This window comes from Octopus sinensis, linkage group LG12 (genome assembly GCF_006345805.1).
Source record: "Octopus sinensis linkage group LG12, ASM634580v1, whole genome shotgun sequence".
Classification (NCBI taxonomy): domain Eukaryota; kingdom Metazoa; phylum Mollusca; class Cephalopoda; order Octopoda; family Octopodidae; genus Octopus; species Octopus sinensis.
Window position 1 is genome coordinate 5085092 of NC_043008.1, and position 23214 is coordinate 5108305.

Consider the following 23214-nt stretch of genomic DNA (forward strand, 5'->3'; position numbering starts at 1 on the left):
TGTTAAGATATTGTGATATTTTTCTTAACATGAAACCAATGGTAGCCTTCATATGCAAATATATATATCTATCTATATATATATATATATATATCTATATATATATATATATATAATTTCTCTGTTTCCCCCAAAATGTCAGCAAATTGATTAAGTCCTCATGATATAAGAAGACAGAAAAGCCTGATATATCAAGCTAAACTGTTTGTCAGAGAACGAACAAAGTTTAAATGTCATGATTATCTGTCCAACAATATTAAACTCTACATGTGTTGAGTTTCCCTTTTCTTTTACTTTTTTTAACACATTTTTACATTTTAATGTATATAGATGTTATGCCATAAATCTTGAATTTCAAACGAAAGCTTTAACCTCAACAGTAAATATTTTTTTTCCAACTGTATTTCAAAATATATTTAAATGAGAATAAAAATCGACCAAAGAGATGACTACCGATATTTTTGTAGAGCAGCAAATGATCTTGTTGTGAGACATTAATAATGTACAGCTGTGCTAACTGTGTTCAGTGTTATCACAGACATATTAGAATTCTCAGATCTTCATGTTATATCATTTCAGGTTTTAAATGACAAGAAATCTACAGAAATCAATATTTACTGCTTAAAACATTTTCTTGCCATTCTTCATTCCCTCCTCTTTAACTATATATATATATATTTTTTTTTTTTTTTTGTTCTGTTTTGATGATTTGGCATCAGAGATACAGTGATGAGAACTTGCACTTCATAAAATGAGAGAGTTTATCCATGTTCAGCAGTGTTTGGTTCTACTGAAGTAAATTTATTGTTGAAAAGGTTCATCCTTAGCTTCAATGTTTGTGTAGTTGGAGAACTTTTGGTGAATCCAGTCAGAATAGAAGGCAACACGTGTATAGACACTGGGATATCCAGATGTTCGACATCCACTCACTCCCCAAGATGTGATACCAACGAGATAGTAATAGCCATTACGTACACAAACTAATGGCCCACCAGAATCTCCCTGAAAATAATGAACAGATAGTTAAATGGGTGAACAAACAGACGCATATAAATAGAATAAGAGACTGACTGACATTGCAGATACAGCAATACAAAGGTAGGCAAATAGATAGACTTATAAATAGTCTAGATGTACTTTATAAAGCATATAGTGTTGCACACACAGATACAAACACACACACACACAGTCAACATAACTTAATGGAAAGTTCAAAAGGTCAATTCATGCATTTCAATTGCCTGGTTTATTCCAAATCGGAATCCATAGCATTCTGTAAATACATATTGTTATATAACCGTTCCATTTCTTTCAGGTAACATTCTGTCAAATATTTGGGGGAGGTGGGGCTCCAAAAGGGGTCTCAGCAGGGAATAGAATCCCTGCCTTCCTGGGCTAGTTTTCCATAGGCCTCACCAAGGAAATGACTAGTGATCAAGACTTTTCAAGCGTGATCGTTACCAGCCCCCAGTCATTTGTCCAACCCATGCTTGCATGGAAAGCGAACATTAAACGATGATGATGATTTCTTCAAAGTCGTGGTGGAGGCCTTGGTCTCAGAACCACTCATGTCTAGAAACTGAGGTTGGGGCAAGCGAGGGCATGCTCATCATTAGAAAATCCAGCTCTGAAAAGCCTAATGACAAAAGCAAAGAAGCATGGACACCAGCCAGCCCAAAGGTTGGTATGGGCTGCCCCTGTCTACCTGAAAAAGGAAGGTGCAAACCCACATCTTGGGTCATGCAAGTATGACTTGCCTTATGATGGCCGACGGCCTGAGGAGAAGCTTGAGGTGAGGTGTGTGAAGAATTGAGGAAGAGGAGAATGGATGTGTGCAGGAGTCTAGGTGGAGGGACCAGGGTGCAAGATTTATGGGGGTCAGGGGAAGCTGTCTGCATTCAGGGCCCACATCTCACTCCCATGTAGAAGTGTTGTGCATATACAAGCATGATACCTATTTCTTTACTACTAACAAGGGGCTAAACACATAGGGGACAAACAAGGACAGACAAACGGATTAAGTCGATTACATCGACCCCAGTGCGTAACTGGTACTTAATTTATCGACCCTCAAAGGATGAAAGGCAAAGTCGACCTCAGCGAAATTTGAACTCAGAACGTAATGGCAGACGAAATACCGCTAAGCATTTCACTCGGCATGCTAACGTTTCTGCCAGCTCGCCGCCCTTTACAAGCAGGATACCATCTTCCTTTCCCTTGGAGAGAGAAACTGTTCGTAGCCAACAGAGGGCAAAGCTCTCTGACATTCTTCCATCCTATTACACTCTCCATTCATCACTACAATTCTGGTTCCCTACGTAGCAGAAATTATCTACTGCCTCTAACGAGCCACCAGGGCACTTGAGAGAGATGGTTTATGAATCGTCATCATCATCGTTTAACGTCCACTTTCCATGCTAGCATGGGTTGGACGATTTTGACTGAGGGCTGGCGAACCAGATGACTGCACCAGGCTCCAATCTTGATCTGGCAGAGTTTCTACAGCTGGATGCCCTTCTTACGCCAACCACTCCGAGAGTGTAGTGGGTGCTTTTTACGTGCCACCGTCACGGTGGGGGGGGGGGGCAGTCAGGCAGTACTGGCACTGACCTTGCTCGAATCATTTTACACATGCCACTGGCACAGGTGCCAGTAAGGCGACGTTGGTAACAATCACGCTCGAATGTTGCCCTTTTACGTTCCACTGGCACGAAGCTAGTTGGCTGCTCTGGCAATGACCACACTCGGATGGTGCTCTTTGTACCCTCCTAGCACGGATGCCAGTCATCGAATTTGATTTTGATTTCACTTGCCTCAACAGATCTTCACAATCAGAGTTTAGTGACCAAAGAAGAAGGTAGGCATAAGTGGGCTGGTTACGCTCCTGTCATAGGCCGCAGATTATGGTCTCATTTGGCTTGCCGGATCTTCTCAAGCACAGAAGTAGAAATGAAAATAAACCCCTAATATACTCACATTACAGGCTCCATTATCACCGTTTCCAACACAAATATGTGAATTGAGGATTCGTCGTCGACCCCACCGGATGGAACATTCAGAATTACTTCTGACATGAACTTGCAGTTCTTGCAGAATGCTCTGGTCTCCATAATCTATTAGACAGAGGATGATAATTATATTAATGAAACAATAATAAGCAGATGAGCAACATTAAACACTGATCTAGAGCCTAGCACACACACACCCTCCTTAGGAAGTGGCTGTTTGAACTTATCACTACAAGATACATTTGCCATATTCTGAACGCCTTACTTCCCCAGGCATGGATACATTGAAACTCTGACGTCTGGCAACTGACTTGGCAGACCCCCATAAAATTATTAACCATCTTACAAACAATAACTCTGAGCACCTTTTCAAACTCCATCTGTCTAACACCCATGGACATGTTTATAAAGTCAGAAAACAGCACAGCTCCCATGACTTTCGGAAATATTTTTTCACGCTGAGAGTTGCTGAAGCATGGAACAAACTGCCGGCATCAGTTGTTAGTTGTCAGAGCAATGCATATCCTTCAAAACTTCCATGCTTCCTGAGATTCACCAACACTACACCTGATTTTCTCCCCTCCATACACACACGCAAGCATATATCTGACTCATACATTGTTCACTTTCCAGGCATTTGTACATTACTGCATATGCTTTATACGCACTTTTGACAAGTTGTGATGCACCTGAGCACTGTATACAATAATTTCATTATTATTATTATTTATTAAGCTGCTTCTCTTGCACATGAAGAGGTCACGGATCCAGTACTACAGACATGGGATTAAAATGTTGCAGGGAAAAAAAATCACATGACAAATTCTTCAGGCTGAGCCAACCAGTAGCAGACCTTGGGTTGAACCAAGAATGAAATGGTTGGTTAATATCCATAGTCTTAGTTAGTCACCTCTAGGCCAACCTACACCCCAAGAGGAATACCGTCCACCCCACATCACTATCTGCAGTACCGAACTGAAATCAATTCAGCAGTTTATATACCTGGTCTGCATCATCTCATTCGATGCAAGGATCGACAAAGAAATTGAAAATAGACTCTCTAAGGCAAATAGGTCCTTTGGCAGATTGTACAAACGTGTTTGGCACAATAATAACCTGAAGAACAAAACAAAGATCAGTGTCTACAGGGCCGTGGTTCTCACCACTCTTTTCTATGGCTCAGAGACTTGGATCACTTACCGCAGTCACATCCGTCTCCTCGAGCGCTTCCACCATCGATGTCTCCGCACCATCCTCAACATTCACTGGAGTGACTTCGTCACAAACATTGAAGTCTTGGAGCGGGCCGGGATCCCCAGCGTTGAAGCCATGCTACTGAAGTCCCACCTCCGATGGGCAGGGCATGTCTCCAGAATGGAGAACCATCGCCTTCCAAAGATTGCCCTGTTTGGCGAACTCTCCACCGGCCACCGAGTGAGAGGAGCTCTGAGGAAGCGCTACAAAGACTGCCTCAAGAAGTCTCTAACAGCATGTCATGTTGACCACCAGTGCTGGTCAGACCTGGCTGCGGACCGTGATGTCTGGCACCACACGATCTTCAATGCAGTCAGCAAGTTTGAGGAACAAAGAAGAGATGCACTTAAAGACAAGAGACGCAGGAGGAAGGCATGAGCCGCCTCTGACACCACACCAGATGTCACCTTCGTCTGTGGACACTGCTCACGGACCAGCCTTTCCCATATTGGACTTGTCAGTCATGAGCGTGCATGCACGCAGCGTGGACAGCCTTCCTGATCTTCGTTCACGAAGCCAAGCCATGAGTTAGTCACACTTGGGAATCCAGCTAGGAAATATAGTGACAGATGCTTCTGAGAGGACCCTATGGGGGAAATGCCTAAACGCTATCCCTATAACTGTCACAGGAATAGTGGGTGGAGAAGATGAATTGAAGTTACTCCCTAAAATACATCACTGATGCTAATTTTCAACCCCTTTTAAGAACTAAAATGTAAAATAAAACTCAGTGAGGTTTGAACCTGAATATAAAGGATCCATTTTAGTTTCTAAATCTTTGTAGCAACATCATCATTATAAACCACCAAACAACTGGTAAAATAGATCTTACCTTTTGTCTCACCCCAGCCCATTGTCCAACATTCATCGCCAGGATGAAAGCCAGCGTTCTTTTCTGGGATGCAAGCTTGTCTAACGTAAAAACCAGTGACATCCGCAGGATGGTCCAAACGCATTAAAGCAATGTCGTTTGGATAATTACCACCATTTATGAAATTGGGGTGCTGGAATTGAGAGAAAAGAATTTGCAGCAGCAGCAGCAGTAGTAGTAGTTTTGACAAACACATTGTTTTACCATCCCAACAATGTACTAGCAACAGATTGTAATCAATCAAATCAGAATAAGATCAATGTTTAAGGAATAATAGAAGGACAGAAAGGGAGGGGGAGAGTGAGAGAGAGAAAGGGGACATATGCTAATTGAGGGGAGATAACGAAATATAATTAAATTGGGTGAAGAAGACAGAAGAAAAGCCAAAAAACACAGAGAAATATTTGTGTGAAATGAATCGAAATATTTAATGAAGCTGTTTTGGTGGAACTAAAACAGAAACAACAAAAAGAAATGAAATAAAATTTTTAAAAATGTTTTCCTCATTACTTTGCATGAGAATGCAGAAGAGCAAGGCAGAAGAGCAAGGCAGTATATATTATGTCCTTAGCGTTTGCTATAGAAAAACAAACAGAAACCTAGTCGACCTTGCAGGTAAATGGAACCTCATTGAGACAAGTGGAAAAGCTTAAGTATGATGAGCCCATTCTCATGAATGATGGCAAACAGGTGGCTGAAGTGGATACTAGAATTGCAGGAGCTGCTACAGTAACGCTTGGGTAATGATCAAAAGAACAACATCATGAATACAATCTACCAAAATGGGGTTCCTCTGAACGATCTCTGGAGTACCATTACTCGACAGGGTGCATAACTTGGAGATCAAGGAGCCTCTCCAGTTTGAGATGGTACTTATCTTCATTGAATGGTCACAGCTTCAGCACTATGGACATGGGATTAGAATGTTGTTGGAAAGAATTGCAAGACGGATTCTAAAAGCCAAACCAATTAGCAAGAGATCTAGGGTCTGACTAAGAATGAAAGGATTGGATAATATCCATTGCCTCAACTGGTCATGTTTGGGGAAATCTAGCAGGAAAGTGTAAGGATGGTTATTTCTGATAAAACCTTATGAAACAGGTTCCTGACGACTTTAACAATCTTCTCAGGAAAAGCGGGTAAAGAAAATGGATAGATGGATGGATTGACAGGAGCCCTACCCACAAAACACTGTTATGGCCAAATTAGACCAGCAATCAACTAATATTAGCAACCAGATTATGAGTTTGAGAGTTCCCATTAAAAAGGGATGTTATTCTACCTTGATAGGTATTTGTGTTCCAATAATGGTAATCAACTCTGATGGTACAAAAGTGGCTTATCTCAAGAGAAATGAACCAATATTAGTTCTTTCTAATTTTGGCACAAGGCCAGCAATTTTAGGAGAGAAAGAAGTCTATTACATTGATCCCAAGAGGATGAAAGGTAAAGTAGACTTCTGCAGAATTTGAACTCAGAATGTAAAGATGGACAAAATGTCTCTATTTTCTCCAACTTGTTAAGGATTCTGCCGGTTACTGCCTCAGGTCATGCTGTTAATAACGAGTGATTTTAACTCCTACATTTGGCAAGAAGCTTAGAAGTGGCCCAGTGGCAACACAGATGAAGAACTTGTTTATGTTCTAAGTAGAGCCTCATCATTACCATCTTGAAACAGAAGGAAGAATGTAAAGTGATTTTGGATATATCTGTACTCAAAACATAGACACCTAGACTTACATCATAACTAGATAGCATGAACAAAGATGAAATACACATTGAACCAATAGATAGTGGCAGATGTGCCACCATCTGTCACACGGACCCCTGAGAAGAGCTTCAGTGGAAGACAGTCTTCAAAATAGTCCTGAGATGAAACAAGGTGAGACCAGCCAGCTTAAGTGGAAAGTTTGCAGTTAGGAATGGCAAAGACTTGGACACAAGATTCTGGATTTATGGAAAACACATACACAAAAAAAAAAAGATATACAGTTTGAATCATCATCATTTAACGTCCGTTTTCCATTCTGGCATGGGTTGGACGGTTTGACATGGAGCTGGGAGCTGCTCCAGACTCCAACAGTCTGTGGTGGTATGGTTTCTACAGCTGGATACCATTCCTAATGCCAACCACTTAACAGAGTGGTGTGCTGGGTGCTTTTTAGACGCCACTGTCACAGGTGCTTTTTGAGTGACACTTGAAAGGACAAGCTTGTATGTGTGGAAGACAGTGATTTTACTTGGCTTGACGTGTCTTCTCAAGCACAGCAAATTGTCACAATGCAAGCTAAAATATTACTTGAGAAAACTAACAACTAAACAAGACTGGTTTGACCGTGAGAATGCTATGCTTGCTTCACTGCTGGAATAACACAACCAAGCTCTATAGATGTGTGTCCAAGTTCCTAAGATTTGACAAGGCTCTGACAATGTTGTTGAGTGAAGACTTGTGTTAGTAGAGTGCTGCTGAAAGAAAGCTAGTGTAGATTGTTGATGAGTGAAGATTAGTGTTCACAGAGTGTTGTTGAGTAAAGACTAATTTTTCCAAAGTGTTGGTGAGGGAAGGTTGGTTTTTTGTAGAATGTTGGTGAGTGAAGGTTCGTCTTTCAAATCCAAGCATATGTAGAGGCAGTGACCGTTTCAGTTCAGTGCTTTTTCAGGATTAGAGACGATGCAGTCAGGAGATTAGTGTGAAGGGAAATAATGGAATTGCTATTGTTCTTAAGCTTTAGTTCAGCCATACTGAAGAGGCTTATAATCAAAGACATTCCGTCCATGGCCATTCTGTTGTTTCCTTGTGTACTGGAAGTCAGGACAACATAACCTAACATATGTTTTTTAAGGCAAAGTGATTTAAATAAAATTGAACTACTATTTTTAGTAAGTTAAGCAACCATATAGAATCACTCCCCTTGACTTGAGTCACAATGACACAATGTAGAGAGATGGTTCAGAGAAAGGCCATGTAGGTTAAGGGATTCACCCTACAAACATGTTTCAGATTTGTTCTCCCTGTGTGGGACCTTAGGCAAGTGTCTTCTTGTCAGAGAAACTTGGTTGATAGGACCTGTATGGAAGTGCCTTGTGCATATAAGTATATTTGTATGTTTATGTGTGAGTGTGTCTGTGTATTTGCATTTACACCACTCCAGTAGCAGTAATGTTACCTATGCCCTGTGTAAACACTATGTCTGGCAGTCCGGTGGTGCAGTGTGTGAAAACCAGTGAAGTAAGTACCTTACTTGGAAGGAAGTAAGGACTGTTGACTGTGTGGGCATCCTGCCATAGAAAGATGCCTTAAGAGGTCTAGCCTAACCCAAAGCAGCACCAAAAAAAATTTAAATAATGGACATGAAAAGAATAGTGTATAGATACTGTATAGAGACTTGGCAAAGAGATATAGTGAAAAAACAAAAAACATATATAGAAATACATTTGTAGAGATATAGAGTAGAAAGAGAGATAGAGAGAGTGCAGAAATATAGTGTAGAGATGTAGTGATGAAGTGTGAGGATATAGTGCAGAGACATAATTAGAAAATGTACAGATACAAAGTAGAGATGCAATGTAGAAATATATGTATAAAGTATAGAGGTGGTAAAAGATTGAATACTGTTCAACAATAAAGATGGCAAATCACAGTCGTAGCAGATACCAGTGGCATGTAAAAGCACCCATTACACTCTCAGAGTGATTGGTGTTAGGAAGGGCATCCAGCTGTAGGAACCATGCCAAATCAGACTGGAACCTGGTGCAGCTTTCCACCCCTGGTCAACCCATACAACTCATGCCAGCAAGGACAATGGATGCTAAATGATGATTTACTAACAAAATAAAGAATAAAGAAGAGAAATAATTTATATACCCGTAAGATAAGATCTATTTTCCGATGCATTTCATTTCCAGTGTTGACTCCAAGCTGGAACTCTCCCAGGATAGCTCTCCAGTCACTTTCCTTCTCAAACTGATTCCTGAAATATAAGTGCATAAACATACTACAAAGACTACTTTTCTGTACAAATGTTAGTCTTTATTTAGCAACATTCCAGAAAGACTAGATTTCAATAATTAACATTCTACAAAAGCTAATCTTTCCTTTCCAGCACTCGATAAAGACGAGCCTTCATTCATCAAAACTCTGCAAGGATTAATCTTCATACTACAAAGGCTAGCATTCAATTCCCACGCTCCATAAAGATTAGTCTTTATTTACTTGCAACCTACACAGACCTGCTTTTACTTTAACACATACAATATAAAAGTATCAATCACAAATACCATCACTTTCCAACAATCTACAAATGTTAACCTTCATTTTTCAACATTCTACAGAGACTAGCCTTAATTTCCTAACACACTACAAAGATGAGCCTTCCGTCTATAACACTGTCTTAAAACTAGTCTTTACTTTACAACATCAACACGGAATAGCAACCTTCAGTGACTGAAGTACTACAAAAACTCTTCAAAGATAGCATTCATTCTCAAAACTCAAGAAATCCTGATCTTCATTGCAGAAAGACACCACATACATTATTCTTTCCTTTCTAAACTCTACAAATGCTAGACTTTATTTCTGAACTCTCTACAAAGATCAGCCTTCAGTCGCTAATAATCTGGAGACTATCTTTCATTCAAAGTGTGCAAACACTACTGACATTCTACAAATATTTTACCTCATTGACATTTTACAATAACTGGTTTTCATTTACAAATACTGTACAAAGGCCAACTATTAGTCATTAGCATTCTACAAAGATATGCCTTGAGGGACCATCAACAAGCTCTTTCATTCACCAGCACTCCACAATGGCTGGCCCTGAGCCACCAACACTTTTCAATGATTTACTTTCATTTCCAAACACTACAAACATAACTATTAATTTCTCAACACTTCAGACCAGACAAACCTTCATTCACCATTACTTTTAAGCAGTGGCTCTCAGCTGGGGTCCATATGAACCTCAGTTTCTAATAATATTTAATCATAAAAATATAATGGGTCTTTTTTAAACATGGAATGGCTATGGAGATCCATCCAAGCGAGACAGGAATGAAAGGGATCCACAGGCAAAAAATGGTTGAAAATTACGGCTCTACAAAGATAAGCCTTCCTTTTTTAATACACTAAAAGACATGGTTAACCTTCATTTGTCAACACTAAAAAGACTAGCTTTTAGAAACCAACATTCTACAAGACTACCTGTCACTTCTCAACACTCTATTCAAGTTTAATCATTACTCGCTGGTACTCTACAAAGATTAGTCTTTATTCAGCAACGCTCTACAAAGTCACACTAATTTGATTAACCTTTAATCATTTGCACTACAAAACTAGTTTTCATTCATTAACATTGAACAAAGATTAATCCTTCATTTTCCAACACTTTACAAAAACTTACCTTGTTTCACCAATCTTAAGAAGACTTGTCTTCATTCACCATCACTCTCCAAGTACCAGCCATCCATCAGATTAGTTACAGTCTGTTTTATTTTGTCTTCCCACTATTAACAATGACCCTTTAAATCATTTTCAGTCTATCAGACTATTTAAGGCTGCAATTTGACAGCAACGTTAACACACCGAATGAAATATACTTAATAGCATTTTGTCATTCTTAACATTCTGAGTTCAAATTCAGCCAGGGTTAACTTTGCCTTTCATTCTTTCAAGGTTGATCAAAATAAGAACCAGTTGAACATTGGGCTCAATATAATCGACTTAGCCCCTTTCCCAGACCTGTTGGCCTTGTGCTAAAATTTGAAACCAATCTTAAAGCTACTTGATCAAGGTTGGCTGGCCTGGGGCTAAATGACAACACCTTCAATCTGCTTCATCAGTGTTGATCTGGAGCCAAACATCAATGAAATTACCAGTATCCGCATCTTCATGTGAGCATGTGTATGATCAGGGATGACTTGGTACTAAACAAAAACAAGTATTTTTTTTCTTAATATTTCTTTGAGGTAAATGCACTTTTGGGATCTTTTCTTATACCCCTTTCCTCTCTATGCATTCCTTCCATTAACAACCTAAAACTGTTCAAGTTGGCCTTCTCATAGTTCATTACAGTCTGAGAAAACTTCACTGCTGATATTTTCTTTTTCCTCAAATTGTTGATAATGTTTCATGTTATTTACAATGAAGGATAGCTATAAATGCTTCGTAAATTTGAATCGAGGAAAAATAGTTACAGAAAAAAGAATACCAAGGAAAAGTTCAATAAACAATTAACTTAACAGGTTTTTTTTTCTTTGTTTCAGGGATTTAACATCTATGATGATGATGATGATGATGATATATATAAAATTCTTTGTCTGTCTGTCTGTTCCCTATGCATTCTCAAATGGCTCCACCAAATCAAATCAAATTTTACAAGGTAACAATATCAGACCCCATGAGTGTCAACATGTAATTTTTTTTTATTTGGTTTAAAACAATATAACATATATAAACAATATAACGTTGCCAGTACCGCCTGACTGGCCCCCATGCCGGCAGCACGCAAAAGCACCCACTACACTCTCGGAGTGGTTGGCATTGAGAAGGGCATCCAGCTGTAGAAACTCTGCCAGATCAGATTGGAGCCTGGTGCAGCCATCTGGTTCGCCAGACCTCAGTCAAATCGTCCAACCCATGCTAGCATGGAAAGCAGACGTTAAACGATGATGATGATGACGAACATTGGCACTGGTTCCGAATTATGTGTCACAAGTGAAAGAATAACATATTGTAATGTGATATGATAGTTTCATTAATTCTAATGTGATAACACTAAGATCATCTTATTTCTATTATATTTGAAACAAATGATTATCGCAGCAAGAGAGAAGGAAGATGAGACTTTCCCACGATCAGCAAAGACATAATGCAGCACATCAGACAGAGTCTCAAGAGAGAAGGAAGATGAGACTTTCCCACGATCAGCAAAGACATAATGCAGCACATCAGACAGAGTCTCAAGAGAGAAGGAGGATGAGACTTTCCCACGATCAGCAAAGACATAATGCAGCACATCAGACAGAGTCTCAAGAGAGAAGGAAGATGAGACTTTCCCACGATCAGCAAAGACATAATGCAGCACATCAGACAGAGTCTCAAGAGAGAAGGAGGATGAGACTTTCCCACGATCAGCAAAGACATAATGCAGCACATCAGACAGAGTCTCAAGAGAGAAGGAGGATGAGACTTTCCCACGATCAGCAAAGACATAATGCAGCACATCAGACGAGTCTCAAGAGAGAAGGAGGATGAGACTTTCCCACGATCAGCAAGACATAATGCAGCACATCAGACAGAGTCTCAAGAGAGAAGGAGGAGAGACTTTCCCACGATCAGCAAAGACATAATGCAGCACATCAGACAGAGTCTCAGAGAGAAGGAGGATGAGACTTTCCCACGATCAGCAAAGACATAATGCAGCACATCAGACAGAGTCTCAAGAGAAGGAAGATGAGACTTTCCCACGATCAGCAAAGACATAATGCAGCACATCAGACAGAGTCTCAAGAGAGAAGGGATGAGACTTTCCCACGATCAGCAAAGACATAATGCAGCACATCAGACAGAGTCTCAAGAGAGAAGGAGGATGAGACTTTCCCGATCAGCAAAGACATAATGCAGCACATCAGACAGAGTCTCAAGAGAGAAGGAGGATGAGACTTTCCCACGATCAGCAAAGACATAATGCAGCACATCAGACAGAGTCTCAAGAGAGAAGGAGGATGAGACTTTCCCACGATCAGCAAAGACATAATGCAGCACATCAGACAGAGTCTCAAGAGAGAAGGAGGATGAGACTTTCCCACGATCAGCAAAGACATAATGCAGCACATCAGACAGAGTCTCAGAGAGAAGGAGGATGAGACTTTCCCACGATCAGCAAAGACATAATGCAGCATCAGACAGAGTCTCAAGAGAGAAGGAGGATGAGACTTTCCCACGATCAGCAAAGACATAATGCAGCACATCAGACAGAGTCTCAAGAGAGAAGGAGGATGAGACTTTCCCACGATCAGCAAAGACATAATGCAGCACATCAGACAGAGTCTCAAGAGAGAAGGAGGATGAGACTTTCCCACGATCAGCAAAGACATAATGCAGCACATCAGACAGAGTCTCAAGAGAGAAGGAGGATGAGACTTTCCCACGATCAGCAAAGACATAATGCAGCACATCAGACAGAGTCTCAAGAGAGAAGGAGGATGAGACTTTCCCACGATCAGCAAAGACATAATGCAGCACATCAGACAGAGTCTCAAGAGAGAAGGAGGATGAGACTTTCCCACGATCAGCAAAGACATAATGCAGCACATCAGACAGAGTCTCAAGAGAGAAGGAGGATGAGACTTTCCCACGATCAGCAAAGACATAATGCAGCACATCAGACAGAGTCTCAAGAGAGAAGAGGATGAGACTTTCCCACGATCAGCAAAGACATAATGCAGCACATCAGACAGAGTCTCAAGAGAGAAGGAGATGAGACTTTCCCACGATCAGCAAAGACATAATGCAGCACATCACAGAGTCTCAAGAGAGAAGGAGGATGAGACTTTCCCACGATCAGCAAAGACATAATGCAGCACATCAGACAGAGTCTCAAGAGAGAAGGAGGATGAGACTTTCCCACGATCAGCAAAGACATAATGCAGCACATCAGACAGAGTCTCAAGAGAGAAGGAGGATGAGACTTTCCCACGATCAGCAAAGACATAATGCAGCACATCAGACAGAGTCTCAAGAGAGAAGGAGGATGAGACTTTCCCACGATCAGCAAAGACATAATGCAGCACATCAGACAGAGTCTCAAGAGAGAAGGAGGATGAGACTTTCCCACGATCAGCAAAGACATAATGCAGCACATCAGACAGAGTCTCAAGAGAAAGGAGGATGAGACTTTCCCACGATCAGCAAAGACATAATGCAGCACATCAGACAGAGTCTCAGAGAGAAGAGGATGAGACTTTCCCACGATCAGCAAAGACATAATGCAGCACATCAGACAGAGTCTCAAGAGAGAAGGAGGATGAGACTTTCCCACGATCACAAAGACATAATGCAGCACATCAACAGAGTCTCAAGAGAGAAGGAGGATGAGACTTTCCCACGATCAGCAAAGACATAATGCAGCACATCAGACAGAGTCTCAAGAGAGAGGAAGATGAGACTTTCCACGATCAGCAAAGACATAATGCAGCACATCAGACAGAGTCTCAAGAGAGAAGGAGGATGAGACTTTCCCACGATCAGCAAAGACATAATGCAGCACATCAGACAGAGTCTCAAGAGAGAAGGAGGATGACATTTTCCCACGATCAGCAAATACATGCTGCAGCACTTAATGCTGGATCATTAAATCAATGTTTTAATGATTAGACAGAGGTCCAATGGAATAGCTCTCAGAAACAGACTACGTACAAATTCATTCTTCGCAACTGCTGCAGCTACTTTCAGATATGATCCATCCCATTCTTATAAAAAGGATACTTTTGTCCAAATCGGTGTACTAAACACAAATTGTCATTTCTGCAAGGCTTTAAAATGAAACAAATGGCATGTGCTGCTCAGACGGTCAGGTAAGGTTGCTAGCACTACCAGCTCCTCCTCAACCTCTTATGGATCTTCTGGAAGGCACTTCCATCCAGTCAAAGGATTTTCTGAACAATATCAGACAATACAACTCTACACTTCAAATGACATTGTTTGGTGAATCTAAGGAGATAGTTGAACATGGATTTACACTGACTTCAAAGTTCAAGGGCAAATCTATCACCTCATTGGTTCCCTGTTAAACACAAATGAACAGCCACAGTTCCTCCAAATTTACTTTATGAGTGTCATAGGACAACAAACCCGAAGGAGGTATCAAAACTTCAGACGATTGGTCGTGTTAGATGCAGCGGTGACTGTCACAAAGGATATCCAATGACAGCTTTTCGGTGCGTTCAAAAATCCCCCCCCCAATTTTCCATGGCAGGTTAGGACCTGGGATCCTCCAAACGGATGCATAGCATGTTGCTTAGTCAAATTAGCCCATCATTTACTCAACAAATGTTTTGTTGTCAATGCTGCACTTTGCTTTATCACCTGTTTTAATGTAACTGTAATATATTATATGCAAACTATGCCATTTGAATCCTGAGCAACGCCGGGTATCTCTGCTAGTATCAAATAAAGTGTGAAGTTTCCATATGTTATTAGATATGTATCCCCTTGTCATTGTGCACAAGCCATGTATTGTCAGTTATAAGCAACTTAAAACTGTTTAATTACTTTAACAATATTTTTTATGTAATTGAATATTTCTGATATCAATTCCTTAAGAAAGCTGGAATGTACACAACTGAAATGTTGTAAAAACAACAAGATGAGGGCACCACTCCAAATAATGGGGATTGTCTTTATGACAGACATTAAACAACGATGATGTTGATGATGATGATGCAGCCAAATGAATTGTGAGTTTTTTTCTAGGGAAAATTGTGACATTTTTTCCATGATTATGTTTTTCCATTTACAAAAAGCTAGAAACCATAAAATTTTGTATTTTTCTTCAGTTTGTTCAAACACACATGATGATATAAATACTTAAGAAGCAGAGAATACGAAGAAATATCAACCACAAAATTGTTGCTATCTTAAGAAAATACTTAGAAATGGTAAATGGTTTACAGGACAGACGAAATCACTTTAAACTTGCTAAAATAATATTCAAAGCCGTTTATATGATCAGAAATATAATTACAAAGTGTTCATGCTGTCATGGTGAGAGTCTGATCAAAGACTTTGTAATTGAGAAAAAAAAGGGAGAAAACTTTTTCAAATATAAATAAAGTGGAAGTATACAAAAATAAATATTATTGTCCATCTTACTGTTAGTTTTGCTTCATTATGAAAAATAAAACTTTATTTTATGGCTTATTATTGTTTATGTTTTGAATTATATCTATGATGCAAATAATCTCATGATCTGCAACACTAACTTCAAAAAACCAGCCAGCCACCTAATCACTTATCAGTCTGGTGAGCACATAAAGCCAGATTGACTACCTCCTCACCAAGTAAAGAGATAGACGGATGCTTAAAAATGCAAAGTCTTTCCCAGGTGAAGAGTGTACAATTCAACTTCGGTTACTAGTTAGTGACTTCAGAATTAGAGCTAGAAAGACTCAGAGAAATAAACCAATCTGGAAAAGAAGACTATGGAAGCTCAAAGACCCAACAAACAGACAAAAATTTAGAGATTTATTAATGGAAGTTTCTGACAAAAGACAGGAAAAGTTGGGGACATATAGCTTAGAGGATAATTAGAAGTTCCTGCAGGACAATCTACTGAGGGCTATGGACGAAATCTGTGGTTGGTGCAGAGTCCTAGCTAAACCAAAGGGGACATTTTGGTGAAAAAAGGAGGTTGACAGTGCTATAAAAGCAAAAAGACAGGCCTGGAAAGATTGGGAAAACAGTGGAAGCAGAGAATTATATCAGGTAGCCAAAAGGGTAGCTCGGCATCAGGTGTACATAGCAAAAGGAGTAGCTGAAGGTAAGAAATTTGCAAATGTTCTACAGTCTGAGGATCAGAGGCGTGAGGTGTTCAGGATTGCAAAGCAGTGTATCAGAGAAAATAGAGATGTGGCAGGTGAGAAATGTGTACGAATGGATAATGGTATGCTTGCACTTAGTGACTCAGAGAAGAAAGATGCATGGAAATATCACTATGAAAGGTTACTAAATGTGGAAAATGAATGGGAGGAGAGTCAACCAAATATCGAACCAATTGAGGGACCAGCCATCAGAGTTGATAGCAGCATAATAGATAAGGCAATTAAGGATATGAAGACAGGGAAAGCCCCCTGGGGCCATCAGGAATCACTTCTGAGATGATTAAAATTTCCAGTGGCATAGGATACAGCTTAGTTACCTGTATAGTTAATCAGGTTATTCAGGAAGGCTTCATCCTCAATGACTGGTGTAACAGTAAGATAGATGGCTGTTACAAGGGTAAAGGTGATGTCTTAGATAGAAACAACTACAGAGGCATTAAATTGTGAGGGCAAGTCATGAAAGTTAGTGAGAGGGTTATAGCCCAACTGATTAGAAATAGAATTAAACTAGATGAGATGCAGTTTGGTTTTACATCTGGGACGAATACCACAGATGCCATCTTCCTAGTGAGACTGCTGCAGAAAAAGTACTTGATTAAAAGTAAGCCATTGTACTTAGCCTTTGTCGACCCGTAGAAAGCTTTCGACAGAGTTCCTCACTCTGTTATACGGTGGTCTCTAAGGAAGTTAGGAGTAGAGGAGTGGCTTGTTAGAGCTGTAAAGGCCATGTACAGTGGTGCTGTCAGTAGGGTGAAAGTCGGCCATGAATACAGTGATGAATTTAGCATACAAGTAGGGGTTCACCAGGGCTCAGTTCTCAGCCCACTCAATCATTATAGTCCTCCAGGCCAGAACAGAAGAAATCAAAACTGGATGCCCATAGGAACTGCTATATGCTGATGACCTTGCTCTTATTGCAGAATCTTTAGTAGAATTGGAGAAGAAATGCCAGGTATTGAAAGAAAACCTGGAATCAAAGGGCCTCAAAGTTAACCTAGCAAAGACGAAAGTTGTTAGCAAGAAAGAAGATAAAACTATCATTCCATCAGGTAAATGGCCCTGCTCAATATGTAGGAAAAGAGTTGGAAGAAATTCCATTTGCTGCCCCCAGTGTAAGCTATGGACACATAAGAGGTGCAGTGGAAGCACAGGTAGATTAACAGATAAAGTCATCTTTGTATGTGGCAGATGTGCAGGAACAACAAGTACTAAGAGCACACAGGACTTAGACTCTCTCAAATGCCCAGGAGGCTCTCTTGAGGTTGTGGATGGTTTCTTTTACCTAGGTGACCAAATTAGCAATGGTGGAGGATGCTCTTAAAGTATTGTTTCTAGGATAAGAATAGAGTGAAGGAAGTTCAGAGAGCTATTACCTCTGTTGGCAGCAAAAGGACTCTCTCTCTCTCTCTCTCAGAGTGAAAGGTAGGCTGTATGATGCCTGTGTGTGAATGGCTATACTCCATGGTAGTGGGACATGGGCTCTAAATGCAGAAGACCTGCATAGACTGGAGAGAAATGAAGGCAGTATGCTCTGTTGGATGTGCAACATCAGTGTGCATGTATGACAAAAGTGCAAATGTATTGAGAGGAAAGTTGGGCATAAGGCAAAATCAAATGTAGCATGCAAGAGAGAAGACTATGTTGGTTTGGACATGTGATGTGTATGAATGAGGACAGCTGCATAAAGAAGTGGATGGTACCTGTGGAGGAGAGAGACTCAGGAAGACATGGGATGGCGTGGTAAGGATCGATCTCAGGATGTTGGGCCTCGTGCAGGAAATGACATTGGAGGTATGAGGTTCTTGAGAAGACCCACCCATGTCAGTGAAACTGAATTCTAGCATAACAAGAAAACTTCTCACACACTCTACCACAACAAACCAAACTACATCTCTTCTCTTCCTCACATTTTCACTTGATGCACTATGCTTACCACCCACTCATAAATCCTGTCCTCTTGGCCCTGTCTCACTGTATCATTGCTATCTGCTAGCCCCCGACCCGTGTGTTCCACCCACACATCACAAGCAAACTTTTCCACCCACACATCACAAGCAAAGTTTGCTTGTGATGTGTGGGTGGAACACACTAGCTCTCACTCCCCAATCCTGTCCTCATGGCCCTGTCCCTCTCTATCATTGCTATCTGGTAGCCACCTTCAACTCTATATATACCCAGGTTACCCCCACTCCACTTTGCATTTTTTAATCACACTTCCTTTGCAATATCCTGCCATTTATATTTTGGAGTTCAAACCTCAAGGGTATGCCCTGGCACTTTCCACCATCTATATCCCTCTCTTCCTTTACTCAACCACCCCATTTATATTCTAATCTCTGTCCCTTGTGAGTATGCCCGGCACTTTGCTACCATCTCTATCCTGCTGCCTCTCTCTCCCTCTCTCTCTCTCTCCTGCTGCACTTCCTTCAGGTTGGGTAACCACGTATTTCCTTTGCGGCAGTGCACCTGTTTCTGTCTCCATCCCTGATCTCTCCCTCTCTCTCCAGCCAGGTAACCTTGTACCTCCTCTACATCAAGACACCTGTTTCTGTCTCTCTGCCTCACTGTAACCTTTCATCATCCAACAACAGAGCACCCCCTCCCTCTCAAAAGAGTTTTTATTTTTGTCTTGCAAGTACTTGGTGACTCTGTCAGTGCATGTGCCACTTAAAAGCACCCAATCCACACTGTAAACCTTGCCTGTGCTTGTGCCACGTAAAAAGCACTAAGTCCACTCTGCTGGGTGGTTGGTGTTAGAAAGGGCATCCAGCTTTAAAAACCTTGCCAAAACAGTTACAGACGTCTGGTGCAGGCTCTTGTCCCACTCGTGCCAGCATGGAAGGCAGATGTTAAATGATAATGATAATGGAGATGAAAGGAGCACTGAAATTCTTTTAAGTGCTTAGGTCTTCTATGGATCTTAATCCAGCCCTGTTTTGATCCCTGTATTCATTTTATAGATCCCTATGAAATGGCTAAGATTTATCTTTTTTAAGCATAAAGGCATTCTTCAGTTTAGACAAATATACAATGCAAAGTCCATCTTGGTGATATTTGAATTCAGAACAGTGGGTCACCCACCTAAAGACCATATAACTTGATTGTACCTCCAGTCCTTTTTAAAATTTATTTATCTATTTTTTCAGTGGTTTGGCAATGGGGTTCACCAAAATGCAATGATAATTTCTTACCCAAAAACACAATGTGCTGCGGTGATCACCCAACGTGGATGAATTAACGTTCCTCCACACACATGGCGTTTGGCCCATGTCAGGCGTAACGAAACCATCCACGGCCATTTGCCTTCCTTTGACGGGATACCTCCAACTATCATATGTGTCGTTGCAACACCACATTCAGCTGGAAAATAGAGAAGAAACAATAAGAAGTTGATTATCTGTGAGGTTTTTGGTATGTACAACTTTGATTTGTGCTGCCTTCCTCACTAAACTGACCAAACACGTTGCCTCAATAAGCAGAACATTCGTTTTGCTTTTTTATTTTAGTTTTTGCTCCTATAGAAACACTTTCTCAATGAAATGTCAATATGTCTATCCTTCTGGATAGCTATAAAAGCAACCACACCCCAAGCAAAAATCAATTAGTCACAGTCGGTGACAACAAAGTCTGGTTGACCAGCCTTGGTCAGAGAGAGAAATGAAGTTTACTGTCAGCAACTGTGGGACAATGTCGCACACCCTACAACTCTCACTAGCTCTAATTCTGATCTCTTACAACATCATTCTATCTCTCTCTGTATTTACTACTAAGCAATGAAGAGGACACAAACACAAACTTTACTTTTGGATTTATGATAACCTGCCCGTCGAGCAACTACAAGTACTCCCAAACCTACCCATAAAGCAATGCGGAAAATAAACACACACGCACAGAAAATAAAAGAGCTGTAAACCTAACAATGTAAAGGTAATGAAAATAGAAAATTCACAAATTCTACAAAAGTATAAGAATAGTTGGGGACATATAGCTAACCCAGTGCATCTCAACCATTTTCTGCTCATGGACCTTCTTTGGTTCCTGTTTCACTCAGAGGAATCTCCAAAACCATTCATCGGGTGGGGGTGGGGGGATCTTACTCTATTTTTATAATTAAATATTATTAGGAAGTGAATAAAATTTTAAAAAATATTTTGTGTATTGTAGAAGTAAAACCGATTTATTGCAGATAAATTTTAGCAACAAAATCCTATGTGGTCATTTGGGCCCTGGTTGAGAATCACTGGTTTAAGGCAAACTCAGCACAAGGAAGTTGTGAGAAGTTATTTAAACTCAAGAAAGTTGCCCATATAGGATAAAAGCTAAGAAGAAAGCACCAGGAAATCATACTGGAAACTTGTAATTGTAATATTTAACAGACACACGTAGAGTGTTAGCAAAAGAATAATCATATAAATACACGCACACACACAATTAGATAGATAGGCAGATAGATAGACAGATAGATAGATAGATAGATAGATAGATAGATAGATAGATAGATAGATAGATAGATAAATGGATAGATAGATAGATAGATAGATAGATAGATAGATAAATGGATAGATAGATAGATAGATAGATAGATAGATAGATAGATAGATAGATAGATAGATAAATGGATAGATAGATAGATAGATAGATAGATATGTTTCTTTATTAGCCACACAGGGCTGCACACAGAACAAATTACAAGGTAGAGCTTTTCTTTTGAAGGTTTAAAAAAAAAAAAAAAAGAAAAAATAGGAAGGGGGAGTTTCGATCAAAAGGGATCGTAAAAGGAGAGAAAGAGGACAAAAAAAAGGGGGGTTAAAATAAAAAGGGGGAGAGGAAAAAAAAAAAAAATTGATCAATAGGGATCGTTATCACAGAAATGTCAATATGAAGTGTAAAGGGGAGGACAGGTGAGGTTTACCCGCGGAAAGAAAAGCCTACGGAAAAGACCACGGTAACCTCGGTCAATGGAGTCACATGTTTTTTTTGTTTTTTTTTAGATAGATAGATAGATAGATAGATAAATGGATAGATAGATAGATAGATAGATAGATAGATAGATAGATAGATAGATAGATAGATAGATAGATAGATAGATAGATAGATAAATGGATAGATAGATAGATAGATAGATAGATAGATAGATAGATAGATAGATAGATAAATGGATAGATAGATAGATAGATAGATAGATAGATAGATAGATAGATAATGGATAGATAGATAGATAGATAGATAGATAGATAGATAGATAGATAGATAGATAAATGGATAGATAGATAGATAGATAGATAAATGGATAGATAGATAGATAGATAGATAGATAGATAGATAGATAGATAGATAGATAGATAGATACATAGATAGATAGATAAATGGATAGATAGATAGATAGATAGATAGATAGATATAGATAGATAGATAGATAGATAAATGGATAGATAGATAGATAGATAGATAGATAGATAGATGGATAGATAGATAGATAGATAGATAGATAGATAGATAGATAGATAGATAGATAGATAGATACATAGATAGATTTGAAATAATTAAAGAAATGGGATGTTGTAACCATTTCTTACCTTCTCCAAGTACCTCAACAGGGTATGTGAAAAGAGGCGGTTTCAACAAGGAATAGAAACTAGCTTGCAGACTTGCTTCTTCTAACTTATTAACAAAAAAGTCAAGAAATAATTTTGAAAAATAAGAGATGAAACAACAGAAATTCTTACCAATAGGGATTTGAGTTGAAAGATTGTCTTGCACAGATGTTTGCCTTTCTTTCCACTGTTGTTTTCCAGATGTAGAATATTTCCATTGCTTTGATGTAGGAGTAACGTTTGGTTGGCCTTTAATGGATTTTGATGCATGTATTGTTACTTCAGTTGTAGATACCTCTGAAGTGAGCAGGAATGAAAACCCAGAAGACGGGGAAGTACTGAGGTGTGTCACTGTAGTTTTACCGGTTACAACTGGTCTTTTGTCGTTAATTTCTGTGGAATTCATTTCCATTCTTCCGACTGTCTTGCAGTCATCCCACCTGGAACCAACTGGAACGCAGTTTGTCACTTTGTTCGACCAGATTCTGTCCATGGGACAGGGTGGCATTTGATGAGGTACGCCGTGTCCACATACAAAATACATAGAACAGTTGAAAGGATGTCGTACCCATTGCATATCTTTTGAGGTACACGGAAATTTGGCAACTGGCATGAAACGTCTACTACGCCAACGAAAGAAATATCTACGCCTTGAGCAAACGTTCAATATAATGGCTAATAATGTTAGGGTTCGTAGAAATAGCATTCTTAAGTTCTTTATATATGCGCATATATTATTCTACATTGATACATTATAGATGTGTATTGATCTGACGAAGTATTGAACTATTTAGGGTTATATATTCTTGAACAAGATCGAACAATTGAACATTATTGAAAGCCATCGTTTATTTATAATTAATATTTCTTTTGAATATCAATTCAA

The 23214-nt window shown here is 39.7% G+C and overlaps 1 protein-coding gene across 1 annotated transcript; it reads right to left on the reverse strand.

The window, feature by feature from the left end:
• Window positions 1-429: 429 nt before the first annotated feature.
• On the reverse strand, window positions 430-23214 carry LOC115217808 (serine protease 30-like). Its single transcript, XM_036507783.1, has 6 exons — window positions 22461-23214; window positions 19926-20094; window positions 8999-9104; window positions 5095-5266; window positions 2977-3113; window positions 430-1002 (listed from the first exon to the last, which is right to left on the reverse strand). The coding sequence occupies exons 1-6, from the start codon at window positions 23032-23034 to the stop codon at window positions 802-804; spliced, it is 1359 nt and encodes a 452-aa protein (XP_036363676.1). The 5' UTR covers window positions 23035-23214; the 3' UTR covers window positions 430-801.

Coding starts and splice junctions, on each gene's coding strand:
- LOC115217808 (XM_036507783.1), bottom strand. CDS start 23,034: ATGCTATTTCTACGAACCCTAACATTATTAGCCATTATATTGAACGTT. Junction 9,105..19,925: donor GCAGCACATTGTGTTTTTGG/GTAAGAAATTAT, acceptor CTTATATTTCAG/GAATCAGTTTGAGAAGGAAA. Junction 5,267..8,998: donor AAATAGATCTTATCTTACGG/GTATATAAATTA, acceptor TCTCAATTCCAG/CACCCCAATTTCATAAATGG.